The following is a 15644-nucleotide window of genomic DNA, read 5'->3' as shown; positions in this document are numbered from 1 at the left end:
ACGAGCCACTGGCTGAATTTACACTCATGCATTCGCACATTGAGAACGCTACAGTCTGTGCTGTGATGCCGCCCTGCCATGATTCACAGGTGCTCTGTCTTCTAACACATTAATAAGCCAGACACTGTATTTCTATAAAACTCTGAAAAATGATACTAAAGCATTGAATGACAAGTTTTCTATAAAAGGATTGGTATTGGATAAACTTCTCCTTACACTTTTCCGGATATGAATCACTGAATTATAACCGGAATGGCTTTAATTGTGGGGGTCAGGTTAGTAGTGGGTTTGGTATACTGGATAAAAGACCCCTTTGTGGGTTGAAACATTGATATCTATGTACTGGTGCCAATAAAGTCACAATACTCACCGATGACCAGGCATTGTTTATTGGGATGACTATCATGATGGCAGTAGCCACCTTCACCAGTGCGGTCTTGTCTGGTCTAGAAAACACTGAGCAGATGACACCTGTCTGCATTCATTCTTTTATTTTATAGCGAAAGAAAATTTACCTCAAATCCTCCAACAACCAAAAGAGCGTGGATATTATATTTTCTTATGTTCTCCACAATTTTCTGCATACACGATTTTGGAATTGTTCTTAAAAAGTAAAGAACAAAGACAACAAAAAATTAACCAAAGTCCATTTAAATTGTATCACATCCATGCGAATAAAAGATAGCTCTCCACTCAGTGACAGATTTTTTTAGGACAGTGGGGTAAAAGTATAAAATCTGTAGAAGGTTTTCCAATATCAGACTATATTTTTGCCATTCAAGTTATTTTTATTCGCTGCAGTGAATGAAGAATCATCAAGGCTAGGCATATATGACCACAGCACGCACCGATGGCTCCCTCTGACCACCAGATGGCGTCATACTATGTAAGAAAATGTCAGAACTTCACTAGATTCTTTTTTTTTTTTTTTTAAAACTATTTCTTCTATCGCCTATGCAGTGGATGTGATGGGTAATGGTGATCCAACCCCTTTTAGGATTGTGCAACATTACGAACAGCAAATGACTGGATTGCATGACCTATACAAATTATACAATTGCCCCATTTTCCAAATACAAACATGAATGAATCTTGACTTCACACAATGCAGTTTGGTCTTGCAAAAATACTGTAGTAAAACCACAATAAAATGGGAACAATTATGCTTTTGCCATTATCTAGAGCAGGGGTGGGGAACAGTTGTTTCTGCCGTGGGCCATTTGGATATTTATACCATGCTTCGGGAGCTGTACAAATCACACGCCAACTCCTCACACAATGTACGTCCTGACGCTGGCACTGGAGTCGGGATGTAATCCATCACTGCATGCGCCTCAGCGCTCAGTACTGAACACTCACAGAGCAAGAAGAAATTAAAGGGCTGGTGGCCATCAAAATATAGCTGCTGGCCCAAGCAGTGGGGTCCCCGGGCATCTGCCCAGAGGCGGGATAAAAGGTCATCGAGGGCCGTAAAGCGGCCTTCATGTGAGGTTTCCCCCCTAGTCTAGAGTGAAAAAAACAGAATGCAACGCTGCTTGGAGGCAGAAAAACTTTTGAGGTCTTAAAAATGATGTTTCCATCACTACTCTACAGAGGATGGTTACTGGTGATGTATCCTTCTCAGTGGTATCTGGTGGGCTGTTTTCTGACCAGTGCATTAGAGTATAGCTATGGTCAGCAGCTCTAGCTTCTCTTCTATCTGTTTGGTGTGGTTTCAAGAAGAAATGATACGCAAGCCTAAGATTGCTCTGTGCATCTGCTAAATAACAGCATAATGCAGATGAACGGAGTCGCGTCGTGACCCCCGGGGCTAAATTATATGCTCAGCTGCACACTGATTGGATTAATGTGTTTTACATTTCAGTAGATATCGGCCACATGTAATAAAAGCAAATTAGTTTATGATGAAAAGTAGTTCACCTATAAAGGACGCCTTCCTCCTACCTGTCGCTCCACATTGCTAGTTACAGAGAACACTATTAGCACAAACCTTTTTGTTCCCAACATAGATCCACCTCGGCCAAGCCATCCAGCCACATCGTGCCAACCTACTTCATTGATCTAGAAAATTAAAAAAAACATGTAAAAATTATTATCTGTACACAAGTGTGAGGTTGACCCCATTCCTGACGAGACAATTTATTTTTTTTTTGCACATACGGTTTAAAAGAACTGTACAAAAAATTGAGTTTAGATATTCAAGTAATTTTTGCATATTCTTGAGATACGTGGGCCATTTTTATGGTGTTATTTTCATACTTGATTTTTTTTACCAATCTCTGTTATAAAATAAAGGAAATGTGTCTGCTTTTCACATTTTATTCTTTTTCTGTCCACAAAGGACCACTAGAGTACATCTTAAATTGCGCTCCCATTTCCAGAACAATTCTTTTAATATCTATGACACTTTCTCAAAGGTGATGGTGCTAGCAGAAGCAGAAAACTTCACTACACACTCAATGGTATGATGCAAAGTGTCCCACGAACATTCATTGTGATCCACAATTTCCAGGAGATGACACTGGAATGGAAAAGGTGACAATGAATACGCTTAGACCTTCCCGGGCCTTTTACAATTATGTCACTGGTGGCTGAGGAGGTTGTGGGTATAGATGGCACTAGCAGCGCTGTGGCCGGCGCGGAGCTAAAGACAGTGATCTGGACTGGCCGTGGTTTTTCTATTTAATTTCACACACACTGCCCTTATTTATTTTATTAAATGTTACACGCTTATTACATAGCACCATTATTATGAACAGCGCTTTATAGACATGATCGTCACTGTCCCCTTTGGGGCTCAAAATCTAAATTCCTTGTGTCTTTGGCATTTAGGAGGAAACCGGAGAACCCAGAGGAAACCCACAAAAAACTATAAACTACTTGCAGATGTTGTACTGGGGGTGGGAGGTGGAATTTGACCCCAGCGCTGAAAAGCAGCTGCTAGCCACTTGAGCTACCATTCTGCCACACAAACATAAAAGATGTTTTAGGGGCATGTCACAAATTCCTTTTTTTTTCTTCTTCTAATCTGATTTCCTTTGTTACTGGGGCTGGTATATTAGTTCGAGATACAGGAAAAATTCAGCCTCCTGGCTGCATAGCAGAGCTGTCTGTGTCATAGGACCGAGCAGATCATGCTTTCTCCCTACAACCAGCGATCACTGGGTACAGAGGGGGGAAGTGCAATAAGCCGTCTCTGCCTTCTATATAGGCTCACCACACCTGTATGTCCTGTGGCTACTCTCCTATGCACGGATGTTTTAGAACTTCACTGCAGAGAACACAGACCACCTGGACATTTATAGTTTATAGGGAGTTCAGAAGAAGATCTACCACAAATGGCTTTCCCTGAAATATACACAGTCGTAGAAATAGGTGTCATAGAAAATATTAACAATCTCTGAAGTCACTCACCCCCTCCATCTTAGCTCCCCTCTGTCATTTGCAAAGCGAGCTGCCACTCTAAAGGCCCCGTCACACAGTTTTGTGACGCAACAGCGACCTCAGTAGCGATCTCGCTACGTTTGACACGTAGCAGCGACCAGGCCCCTGCTGTGAGATCGCTGGTCATGTCAGAATGGCCTGGACCATTTTTTGATCGTTGAGGTCCTGCTGGGTAGCATCGGTGCGTTTGACACCTTACCAACGACCTAGCAGGCGACTCAGAACTGAGACACATAGGCGATCTGCAAACCAGCACGCGGTCAGGAACAAAGGACGGAAGCGCTACTATGTTGCCTTCTTAAGGCCGCCAATCAGAACGCAGTAGCGACCACCAATCGGAGTTGAGGGGGCGCGGAAAAGGCAACGCAAATGCACGCCTGTGTGACTACAGGGTCACACAGTACGTCCCTCATCGAGGTCTGAATCGTCAGAGTAGCTGCTATGTGACAGGGTCCCAACGACCGCCGACATAGTTATACAGGTCGCTACGGGTCGCCGTATCGTTGCAGTGTCGTTGGGAAGATCTGACTGTTTGACATCTCACCAGCGACCACAAAGCGACGCAGCAACGATCCCTGTCAGGTCGTATCGTTGTCGGGATCGCTGTAGCGTCGTTAAGTGTGATGGTACCTTTAGTTAAAGGGGTTAATTAATATGCGAGAGCTCTTGTAGGACAAAAAGCTAGAAACGTGTATTGACGCATAGACACAGTTTAACATATGGGCCAGGGACTGAATGAAGATGTGGATTGCATAGAGATAAAGAGTACAAAACTTGAATAGATAGGAAACCTCTTGTTAAGGATCAAAGGGAATATATCACACTCTTTAGAATAGCATTGTCCTTCACATTTGCAGATTCCTTTAATCTCCAGGCATCTGCTGGACACAGAGGCACCGAAAGAAAATATAGAATAGGGGAATTTCTATAAATCGGAATAGGATGAGACATATTTTTAGCAGCATGGCTAACTGGGGAACAATATGCATATTTTTTCATATTCGTGAGCCCTGCCGATGAGCTGTAAATCAACAGTGCAAAGATATCCGACGGCAGCTGGGTCATATTTGGTCTCTAAGGAAAGATAAAATCCCAATAAAAAATACAGCATCAATCTCCAACGTCTAAGACCATCCGGCGAGTAGTTATCGCATAAATTGGAGATTTCATAAAACCATGAAGGGCTGTGACCAGCCCACAACCCGGCCCATGTGAGGTCATCACAGGGGAATGTATGGGTGGGACACAATTCAGCATAAAAGATCAAGCCAAATGATGATTTGTGTTCGTGCTGAGAGATACATTTTCGTGTAAGCAGGGGCCACGTTCACGTAACGGCCAATCAAAAGTGCTCTTCTTCGGCTAAACTGAATCGTCTCTGATCAGTATAGTAAGTTCTTCTGTTGATACCTTTTATTTTCTGTGACTGTATATGCTGTATTGTTTTGTTCCCTTTGTAAAAATCTTTTGTATATTTTTTCATAAACACTGCATCCCTTTGGATTAAATATAAAATTTAATAGTTCCTTGTGTTTTGTAAACTGCACCTGAAGCCAAATAAGCTACCTGAAACGGCGTCCAACGGCCAAAAAATGGATTGGTGGTGGCAGCTAATAATCTTTCTTGGGTTATCGTGAAGTTAGCAGTGAGCGTACGGGGGTATGTACACATATTCCATGTTTTGCAATTCGGACGTGTGTATGCCATACGCTCACTGTTAGCTTTCCGATAACTAGTGAGAACAGCCTGCGGTCCCCTCGGTTGATCGTCGACCAATCGTGTAATTGTCCGGACAACAGAGGGCAGCAGAGAGCTGTTCACTCCAAAGATCACATAGGGTGGTCTCTGGGATTATTAAGGATCATAAATCCCTCACAAATTGGTGGCAGGACTCTGCATGATCTCCCCGGTGTCGTCCTGACATACACCAAAAACAAGCTCTGTACATGATGTGAGCAATACAATTACCTGTCCGTTTGACAGCCCTTCAAATCCATCATTTACAGTGTAGATCTTATGACCCTCAGAAATGCCAATTCTCACAGCAGATCGGACAGCAGCATTCATTCCAGCAGCTGGAGCCCCCACATTCAAAATTGCGATACTGAAGTTGCTCTAATGTTAAGAAAAGAGAACGTCAAAACTTACTAGTACATTACAATTAACCAGATATTGTATACAATCTCAGTGTCAATAACTCCGTATCACCTGAAAAGGAACCAATTATTACACAGTTTCCATGATCAATGTAGGGACCTTGACCAGACATGCCCTGAAGATTACAAACTCCTCTTTCTCTAAACTCCTGGACCCATCTAATCTGCTATATTTGAGATACCTCTTCTCTTCTTATTTCAGATAACTTGACCCTTTACAATTTAGTAGCCACGTTTCTGTAGTGTAAAGAGCCCAAGTCTCTAACAATCTCCTAACAGCTAGACGTAATAGTCACTTCTCCCTTTTGATTCTCCTGGATCTCTCTGCCGCATTTGACACTTTGGATCACCAGCTCCTCCTCACTATGCTCCGCTGTCTCAGCCTCAAGGATACTGCTCTCTCTTGGCCCTTCTCCTACTTCTCTGACTGGCCCTTTAGTGCAGGGTTCCCCAACTCCAGTCCTCAGGAGCCACTAAAAGGTCATGTTTTCAACATTTCCTTAGTATTTCACATGGGATAATTGCATCACCTGCACAGGCAATACTAAGGAAATCCTGAAAACATGATCTGTTGGGGGGCCTTGAGGACTGGAGTTGGGGAACCCTGCTTTAGTGTCATTTGCTGGCTTCATTCTCTCTTCCCCTTACTGTTTGCGTTCCTCAGGATCCAGGCCTAGGTCACCTCCTTTTTTCTCTATGCACCACCCCACTGGACCAACCATTAGCAGATTTGGTTTTCAGTAGCATCTATATGCTGATAATACCCAATTATACACATCTCCTGACATAACAACCATATTAACACCAGTGTTTCTCTGAAACTGAATATTTCCAAAGCTGAACTTCTGATGTTTTCTTCATATACGAACCTACTTAATCCTGACATTTCCATTTCTATGGGTGGTTCCACTATAACTCTCAAGCAGCAGACTCGCGCTTTTAGGATTATATTTCACTTAGGTCTTTCCTTATAGTGGCTGTCCAACGAACAAAATACATTTTGATAAATAAATCTTGGAATAAAAATAAATTCCACAATCGGATGTGTTAAAACAAAAAAATGTTCCTGTGCTGAGATAATCTTATAAGTGTGCCCCTGCTGTGTACTGTGTCTGTGTACAGATATTACAGCAGGGGATCACAGCTGATTCTTTTTGTGAGATAAAAGATTTCACTGAGGCGTTTTGCAGACCGCTATCACGAGCCCCTGATCTTTATCATGACTCAAGGTAATTATTTACACGGCATCGGCCGGTATATTGTTATATGACTAAACTAATGTCAGGCTGTTCATTTATATCATTTATATCAGTCTCTGGCCTCTCACCTCTACTTAGATAGACTGGGACACTTCAGATTCTTATACTTACCCTGAGCCAGCATGGTATAGTGCCTTCAGCGGTTGCTTTACTCTGATTCAATCACTGTCTTATGTGCTTTACTCCAGCATAAATAATTTAGTCATCTCTGATATATTCTATCTATATGTAATCATTATTTATGTGGTATTTATACCTATCTGGGGCTTTAGCTACGGTCTCCCTATTTGGGGTTTATATACCCTGTATCTCTTATTGTTTTAGCTGCTCTTTTCCCAATACCTCTTTATGTGATGTCTTTATCTAGAATAATATGTTGCTATGAATAAAGATTATGTTTTATATAGATCTCCAATGTGTCTTGGGTATCTCTTTATATTCTTTTTTATGATATATCTTTACTTGTTTGACTTACTTTTAGATACCTACTAGATTTTTGTTTGGGTTTTTGTTTTAAAAGATTTCACTGCCTGTTTTAAAGTAATGTTTTACTTCAAAATGAAGAATTAGCTGTGATCTCCTGCTGTAATATCTGTATAGTCTTTTGCTTCCTCTCCTGCCCAGGAGATGTGGTATGATCAGACCATGTTCCTGTACGGTCAGACACAGCCATTACACAGTACACAGCAGGGGCACATTTATAAGATTATCTCAGCACAGGAACATTTTATTTTAACACATCCTATTGTGGAAATTATTATTCAAAAATCTAGTGATTAAAATGTTGATTAAAATGAACTTTGTTAGTGGGAAAATCCCTTTACCCCCAAGGGTGGTTTGCACGTTAATGACCAGGCCAATTTTTACAATTCTGACCACCGTCACTTTATGAGGTAATTACTCTGGAACACTTCAACGGATCCCGCTGATTCTGAGACTGTTTATTCGTGACATATTGTACTTCATGATAGTGGTAAAATTTATTTGATATCACTTGTGTTTATTTGTGAAAAAAATCGGAAATTTGGCGAAAATTTAGCAATTTTCAAAATTTGAATTTTCATGCCCTTAAATCAGAGATATAGGTCACACAAAATAGTTAATAAATAACATTTCCCACATGTCTGCTTTACTTCAGCACAATTTTGGAACCAAAATTTTTTTTTGTTAGGAAGTTATAAGGGTTAAAAGTTGACCAGCGATTTCTCATTTTTCCAACAAAATTTACAAATCCATTTTTTTTTTTAGGGACTACATCACATTTGAAGTGACTTTGAGGGGCCTTTATGACAGAAAATACCCAAAAGTGACACCATTCTAAAAACTGCACCCCTCAAGGTGCTCAAAGCCACATTCAAGAAGTTTATTAACCCTTCAGGTGCTTCACAGGAATCTTTGGAAAGTGGAAGAAAAAAATGAACATTTAACTTTTTTCACAAAAATGTCCTTTAGACCCAAATTTTTTTACTTTCGCAACGGTAACAGGAAAAAATGGACCAAAAAATTTGTTGTGCAATTTCTCCTGATCACGTCAATACCTAATATGTGGGGAAAACCACTGTTTGGGAGCACGGCAGGGCTCAGAAGGGAAGGAGCGCCATTTGACTTTTTGAATGTAAAATTTGCTTAAATAATTAGCGGGCGTCATGTTGTGTTTGGGGAGCCCCTGATGTGCCTAAACAGTACAAACCCCCCACAATTGATCCCATTTTGGAAACTAGACCCCTTGAGGATTTTATCAAGGGGTATAATGAACATTTTGAACCCAGAGCATTTGATAACATTAGGTCATCATATTGAATAAGTTGTCATTAGTCTTGAGTGCAAGTGCTCGCTACTTGAGCTTACATCGGGTACTCAGGTATGTACCATGATTGCAGATGCTCAAGTGACATGCTCGAGTCCCCGCTCCGCATGTTTCACGGTTGTCAGACACCCAAAAAAAACAAGCGGGGGTCGCTCATGCATGGCAGGCAATCCCGCAAGGTTTTTTTGGCTGTATAACAGCCGCGAAACATATGGGGCGAAGACTCAAGCATGTCACTCGAGCACCCGCGATGCTCGGTGCATACCTGAGCACCCGATGCAAACATAAGTAGAGAGCACTTGCGCTCAACACTAGTCACCATATTGTCATTATTTTTTTTCTTTACTTTTGAAAAAATCCCAACCCCAACCCTAGAGAGTTTATTTTTTACGCCGTTCCTTGAGCGGTATAAGTGATTAGACGACTATTCTTTGGATCAGTGCGATTACAGCGATACCAGATTCATATCGGGTTTTTATGTTTGGCAGCTGGTATACACTAAAAGATGCTTTTTTTTTGCAAAGAAAAGTTTTCGCAATCATTTTTCCATATTTCGGCCGACAGAGTCATGTAAGGGCTTGTTTTATGCGGGACGAGTTGACGTTTTTATTGGTATCATTTTCAGGCACGTGACATTTTTTGATCACTTTCTATTCCGATTTTTGGGAGGCAGAATAAACAAAAACCAACAATTCAGGAATTTTTGGGGGGCTTTCTTTTATGCCGTTCTGCGTGTGGTAAAATTGATAAGGCAGCTTTATTCTCCGGGTCAGTACATTTACAGCGATAAAATGTGGTATCGTTTTCTTATGTTTTGGGGCTTTTACACAATAAAAACTATTTGATAAACAAAAATATTTATTTTTGTATCGCTTTATTCTGAGAGCTATAACTTGTTCATTTTTCGGCTAATGCGGGACAAGATAACGTTTTTTTTTTATTGCGTTTTATTCCATTTTTTGTTTGCCGGTATGATGATAAAGCATAGTTTTTTACAGTGTTCACTAAAGGGGTTAACTAGTGGAACAGTTTTATAGGTCAGGTCGTTACGGACGCGGCGATTCCAAATGTGTGTACTTTTATTGGTTTGGTTTTTTCATAATAATATTTATGGGTACAGTATATGTTTATTTTTTGGGGATTATTACTTCTTTTTTTTATATATATTTTTACAATTATTTTTTTTTATTTTGTTTTCACTTTCTGACACTTTTTTTTACTTATACACTTTGTCCCACTATGGGACTTTCATTTTTTGCAGGCTCATCGCTTGCATAGCATAGAGATGCAGCAGTATTTCTATACTAGGCAGCCCGTCAGCCCTGCACAGGCACAAGTAACTTTGATCGTGCACTGCAAATGATCAAAGTCACTTTCTGAGGCCTGGTGACCCAGATGTCGTTATGACGACATCGGGTCACCATGGTAATGATTGGGACCCAGCAGACACAGCGCGGGACCCCTTGAAACATGGTAAGAGGGGTGCACTTACCTCCTCTTTCTCCCGGAATGCTGTGATCGACTTTGATCGCAGCATTTTGGGGGTTAATGTGCTGGGAGCGGTGCGTGACCGCTCCTGGCTCATAGCAACGGGTGTCAGCTGTGAGAATCAGCTGACACCTGGCGGCGATCACCCTGCACAGCTTCTGTGCGGGCGCGATGGCTTTGGGCATAATAGTATGTACCTGGTCCAGCACAGGGACATACTATTACTGACAATGTAAGAAAGAGGTTAAACCGAACACCAGTTGTAACCTAAAAATAACTGTAGTCACGTCAAATATTTCACTAGTACATTCTAGAGAATCATGATGCCAGTAACTCTTCGATAACGGTCAGCTGAAAGTTGTCTCTCCCAACTGCCCAATACACATGAAAGCTCATTTCAGCCCAGCGTTCATGTGTTCTCTAGGAGGAGATTGGAGAAAGCAGTTGACCAAATCATCTGGTAGTGGCTGGTCTGCCTTCAGAACAAGAAGTATAGAGCAATTAAATTCAGACACCCTATCCTTATCTGTCATCTGTTGGGAAGAGTTGGGACGCCCAAATAAACAGGGTTTTCCCACGAACGAAAGTTGATTTTAATCAGTAGATCTTGGAATAATAATAAGTTCCACAATAGGATGTGTTTAAACAAAATGTTCCTGTGCTGAGATAATCTTATAAATGTGCCCCTGCTGTGTACTGTGTAATGGCTGTGTCTGACCGTGCAGGAACATGGTCTGATCATACCACATCTCCAGGGCAGGGGAGGAAGCAAAATAGAATACAGACATTACAGCACAGGATCACAGCTGATTCTTTTTGCGAGGTAAAACATTGCTTAAAAACAGGCAGTGAACTGTTTTACCTCACAAAAAGAATCAGCTGTGATCCCCTGCTGTAATGTCTGTATACTCTTTTGCTTCCTCCCTGCCCTGGAGATGTGGTATGATCAGACCATGTTCCTGTACGGTCAGACACAGCCATTACACACTACACAGCAGGGGCACATTTATAAGATTATCTCAGGAACATTTTATTTAAATACATTCAATTGTGGAAATTATTATTATTCTAAGATCTATTGATTAAAATGAACTTTTATTCGTGGGAAAACCCCTCTAAGTAATCTTGCTAAAATTGGTGCGTTCAGCCTACTTTTACCTAATGTGTATGGGGGTCATTAAAGTCTTCATGTTTCCCTCATTGTAACAATAGACACCATGGTTTTTAACATCTACTGAGCTTTTTACACAATCTATCCATTATACCCTGCAGCTTGGCACACATCAGAAAATGAACGTTGAACATCTCCTGGACTGTATCCTAATGAGCGCCGACTGGTCTGATGGGGATGTCTGGACTATCCTCAGAGTCTGCTATACCAGATGTGAAATGGGCATCCAGTGGTTTTCTTAACAGCGCTAGCTCAAAATTTCCAGCGTTGGGTGGATGTCATAGGGGACATCATCCTTGCCAATGAAATGACACAGGGGCTGGCCCAGCAAGCCCTGAATGCGGTCTGGACACACTCATCGGAACAATAGATATTAATTTACACATGCACAAAGTTCATTTTCTGTGGAATGTCAGGCTGTGAAGGTGTAAGGCTGTGTTCACACGCAGCAGCTTCACTGCGGACTAAAACCACAGCAATTTGTGCCTCGGTCTTCTTTACACTGCTATACTTTGCAACTACTTAATTTCGTGTTTCACATCCAAGTCCATGCAACTGATTGTTCCCGGCATGCATAGCATCACTATGTTGCACACGAGTATTCTACCTTAATTTCTTTTTTGGAAATGGTTGCAAATTTTATTTGGAAAATAGAGTAAATGCAACTTTTGGCATTCTTACCCCAGCTCTGACAACTTTTTTTTTTAATACCTACAGATTAACCCTATATCTGCAGGTAAATACAGTTTCTGGACATTACAGGTTCCTTCCACAAACTTGATGACGCTTTACAAGGGAAGAATCCTGATTGTTCCCAAAATTTAAACAGTGGATAGAACTGAATTATGTTCCTCGGCTAAGGACCTAAAATTGAACAGACTTCACCTTATGGAGTCACTACTTTGTTAATTGAGGATACAACACTTCCTATGACAAAAAATAGCACAATTGCTGGGGAAATAAATACAATCTGCAGTGGGGTCTTCTAATCTTGACCCCTAACTGCTCAGAGAGGTGATGTCCGGTTATGCCGACAGCAGGTTACATGAGGCAACAAACATGGAATTATAAAAGACTGACAATAAGTGGATTTACAGTATATACTGTCATGTTTCTTGTAAGTTCTCTCTAGTGTTTATGAACTGATGACAGTAGGTATAAGATAACCAGCATTACCTTCTCCATAGATGGCTTGTGATGTGAAAGCAGCTTGTAAATGTTCCAGTTATTTTCAAAACTCCTAAAAAAAAAAACAGAAAAAAACCCTCACAAAATGGCTTTCATCTAAAAGCTTTATACAGTAGAACATTTTCTCTCAGAATTAGCATTACTATGTTGGACACACAAACACATATATTCTACCTTACTTTCCAGATGAAGTTTTAAACTATTTAAAAAAAGAAAAAAATTGAGTAAATACAGCATTTGGCTTTCTTACCCCGACTCTGGCTACTTTTTTAAAAGTGAGCAGAGGTTAGCGGTGGAAGTGCGGCTAATCATGGCCCTGCAAATGCATCAGAATTCTAGCCTCAAAAGTGGTGGGAATTACAGCAGTATCTGCGGTCCATGAATGGAGCACACTATGTGACGATGGCGCCTGCATCTTGATGGAGTAAGATGTGCTATATTCAGTAAAGCAGCACTCTCAATGTTTTTATTCCCTAAACTTGTCTACATGGATATGTAATGTAATGTAAGTATACTCAGCACTCACCATCTTCCCCAGTTTGCAGCGCCGCTCCACTCCTCTGCTGGGTCACATGACTTTCATTCAGACTTGCCAGATGACACTGGCCTCTATGTGTGAGCTGGTAGTGGCTTCTATAATGGAGTCTATGGAGTCACAACGACGCTCCATACACTTACATTATAAAGCGATTTCCGGCTCACACACAGACCCCCAGTGTGACACGAGTGAAAAAAGGACCAGAATGGCGCTGAAAACTGCAGAAGATGGCAAACAATGAGTATATCAACATACATACACTACATTACATAAACATTTACGAAGTTTAGGGGAAAAAATTGTGGGAGTAGCACAATTTGCACTGTACATGAGGACAATTTCTTGGACCAGAGACCGGATTTGGTTAGTTTAAACACCTTTTTTTCCAACATGGTTGTTAAAATCTAAACTACCCAAAAGTCCAACTTCACCAACTCTTGCTTGTAGTTTGATAGGACTTGTGAGGTCACATAGCCGAAGAAGTAAAAAGGTATTGTGTCAGCTTCCATGAATAGGGCATAAGAAGGTGGTTCCTTGCCCACAAAATAAATATACGAGTTTGCATTCCCATCATTCTCAGGGGGCTGATCTGGCTTTCCTGATGACATTTTAGGAATTCCGACTTCTGATCCATGTTTGTTTTAGCAGCTCCAATTACCATGTGAACATGAAGGTGTTTATATCACTAATGACCAAATTACAAGCTTTCTAACAACGGCTTCTCAACAGCAAAGCACGCTAAAATGTCGAATGAAGACACAAAACTATCGCTAATAAACTGCTGAATAGAAAAAGGCACAATCCGAATTCTATCTTTATAATAAAAATAAATTAATACCATATTACGCTCATCAATCCCAGTCAGTTCTCAGGATATCTGGCTAATGTAATTAAAAACACATATAGTACTGGCATTTGAAGCAAATTGAATGGTACAGAATCTTTCAAAGGTAAATTAATGGACACCTTTATATCTTCTATATAGTGCTGCATTCCCGAGAAATCAGCTTTTTAATTCCTATGCAAATGAGATATTATGTGCTCTGGGCGTGACAAAGCACTCCCCGAGCCAATGCATCTGGAGGTGGTTTCCCCATCTAGCACCAGCCGCTTTAACCTGATTGATAGCTGACAGTGTGATCTCTTAGCTCACTGGCTGTGTGACGTTAGGCGCCAGGCAGGGAAACAACCTAGGGAGGCAGAGGCTCGGGAACTACTGTTCTCACAGCAACCACCACCACTTCTGCAAATAATATGAATTAAGACACTCATTTCTCGGTAATGCAGCAACAAATAGAATATGTAAAAGTGTCAAAGGATTTAGCTTTCGAATGCCTGCATGTCCTAACACGCAGCTTCAGGAGGGGAAGGTGGGGGGTTGCAGGAGGTAGGTTGGCTCTCCACCTTTGTGCATAAGCGAAAATACCGTATGTGTAGTCAATGCAGACACTGTCCATGATGGAGCATAGTAATCCTTGCAGATAATGGCAGTACATAGAAGTCTAGTACTGATCCAGAACACAGTGTACATTGGTACTTTTATTAATCATCTAAAAGGTTGCTTAGTATTCAGTGTTGCTAGAAAAGTGGTACTGAGAACTCCTTTAACCCCTTTACCCCGAAGGTGGTTTGCAAGTTAATGACCAGGCCAATTTTTACAATTCTGACCACTATCACTTCATGAGGTAATAACTCTGGATCCCACTAATTCTCAGGCTATGTGCCCACGATGCAGAAATGCTGCAGATTTTTTCCGCTTCTCCCTGGCAGGAAAAACAAATGCGGATTTTACCTGCGTTTTTCCTGCCAGGTAGAAGCGTTTGTCAAGCGTTTTTGCATGCATTTCTGCATGCGGGTAATCAAGCGCTTTTCCAAGCGATTTTAGCATCACTTGGAAAGTGCTTGACAACTTGGTCACACTATATAGTGTGACCAAGTAATAGTTAAAAAAAAGAATAAGAATGGTAAAAAATAAAGATTATACTTACCTTCCAATGTCCCCCGGCATTTTCTCCGCTCCGTCCGGTCTGTTGTATGACTTGCGGTGGTGTGAAAGGACCTGCCATGACATCGAGTCATGTGACACGTCACGCGTCCGCCGACGTCAGCGGTCACGTGACCTGTCACATGACTAAATGACGTCATGACAGGTCCTTTCACACCACCGCGACTCATACAACAGCCCGGACACATCGCTGAGGATACCGGGGGCCATCAGAAGGTAAGTATAATCTTTTTTTTTTTAACAGGTTCTATGGTATCCGGGTCTGAAGGGGAGTCTCCTCTTCTCCAAACCCAGGTACTATCCGCACACTGAATCGCATATTATCCGTATGTGCAAATGTACTGACACGGATAATATGCGTTTCAGTGCAAGTCAATGGCGGCAATTACGCTGTGTGTCCGCAAAATTAATGGACATGCTGCGTATTTTTAAGCAATGATAATCCGCAGCGGAAATTTCCGCAGCATGTGCGCAGCACATGCGGATTATCATTGGGGACCATGGGGCACGTATCACCAAGCGATTTTAAGCGTTTTCGCTGGGGAAATTCCACGACAAAAACGCTTGAAAATTGCATAGTGGGCACGC

At 41.4% G+C, this 15644-nt stretch overlaps 1 protein-coding gene across 1 annotated transcript in view; it reads right to left on the bottom strand.

Moving 5' to 3' along the window:
* The window catches only part of PFKL (phosphofructokinase, liver type), a 102635-nt gene that overhangs the window by 23443 nt on the left and 63548 nt on the right, over positions 1–15644 (bottom strand). The window contains exons 12-15 of the mRNA XM_073647860.1: positions 12502–12565; positions 5413–5559; positions 1991–2061; positions 516–603 (exon numbers count right to left, since the gene is read on the bottom strand). Of these exons, the coding sequence (XP_073503961.1) occupies positions 516–603; positions 1991–2061; positions 5413–5559; positions 12502–12565 (370 nt within the window). The remainder of the gene's footprint in view (positions 1–515; positions 604–1990; positions 2062–5412; positions 5560–12501; positions 12566–15644) is intronic.

The sequence above is a fragment of the Phyllobates terribilis genome, unplaced genomic scaffold (assembly GCF_046119375.1).
Source record: "Phyllobates terribilis strain yellow unplaced genomic scaffold, ASM4611937v1 Scaffold_9__5_contigs__length_417890890, whole genome shotgun sequence".
In the NCBI taxonomy this organism is placed as follows: Eukaryota; Metazoa; Chordata; class Amphibia; order Anura; family Dendrobatidae; genus Phyllobates; species Phyllobates terribilis.
Note: the sequence above shows the minus strand (reverse complement) of the source record. Positions and strands in the feature narration are given on the sequence as shown.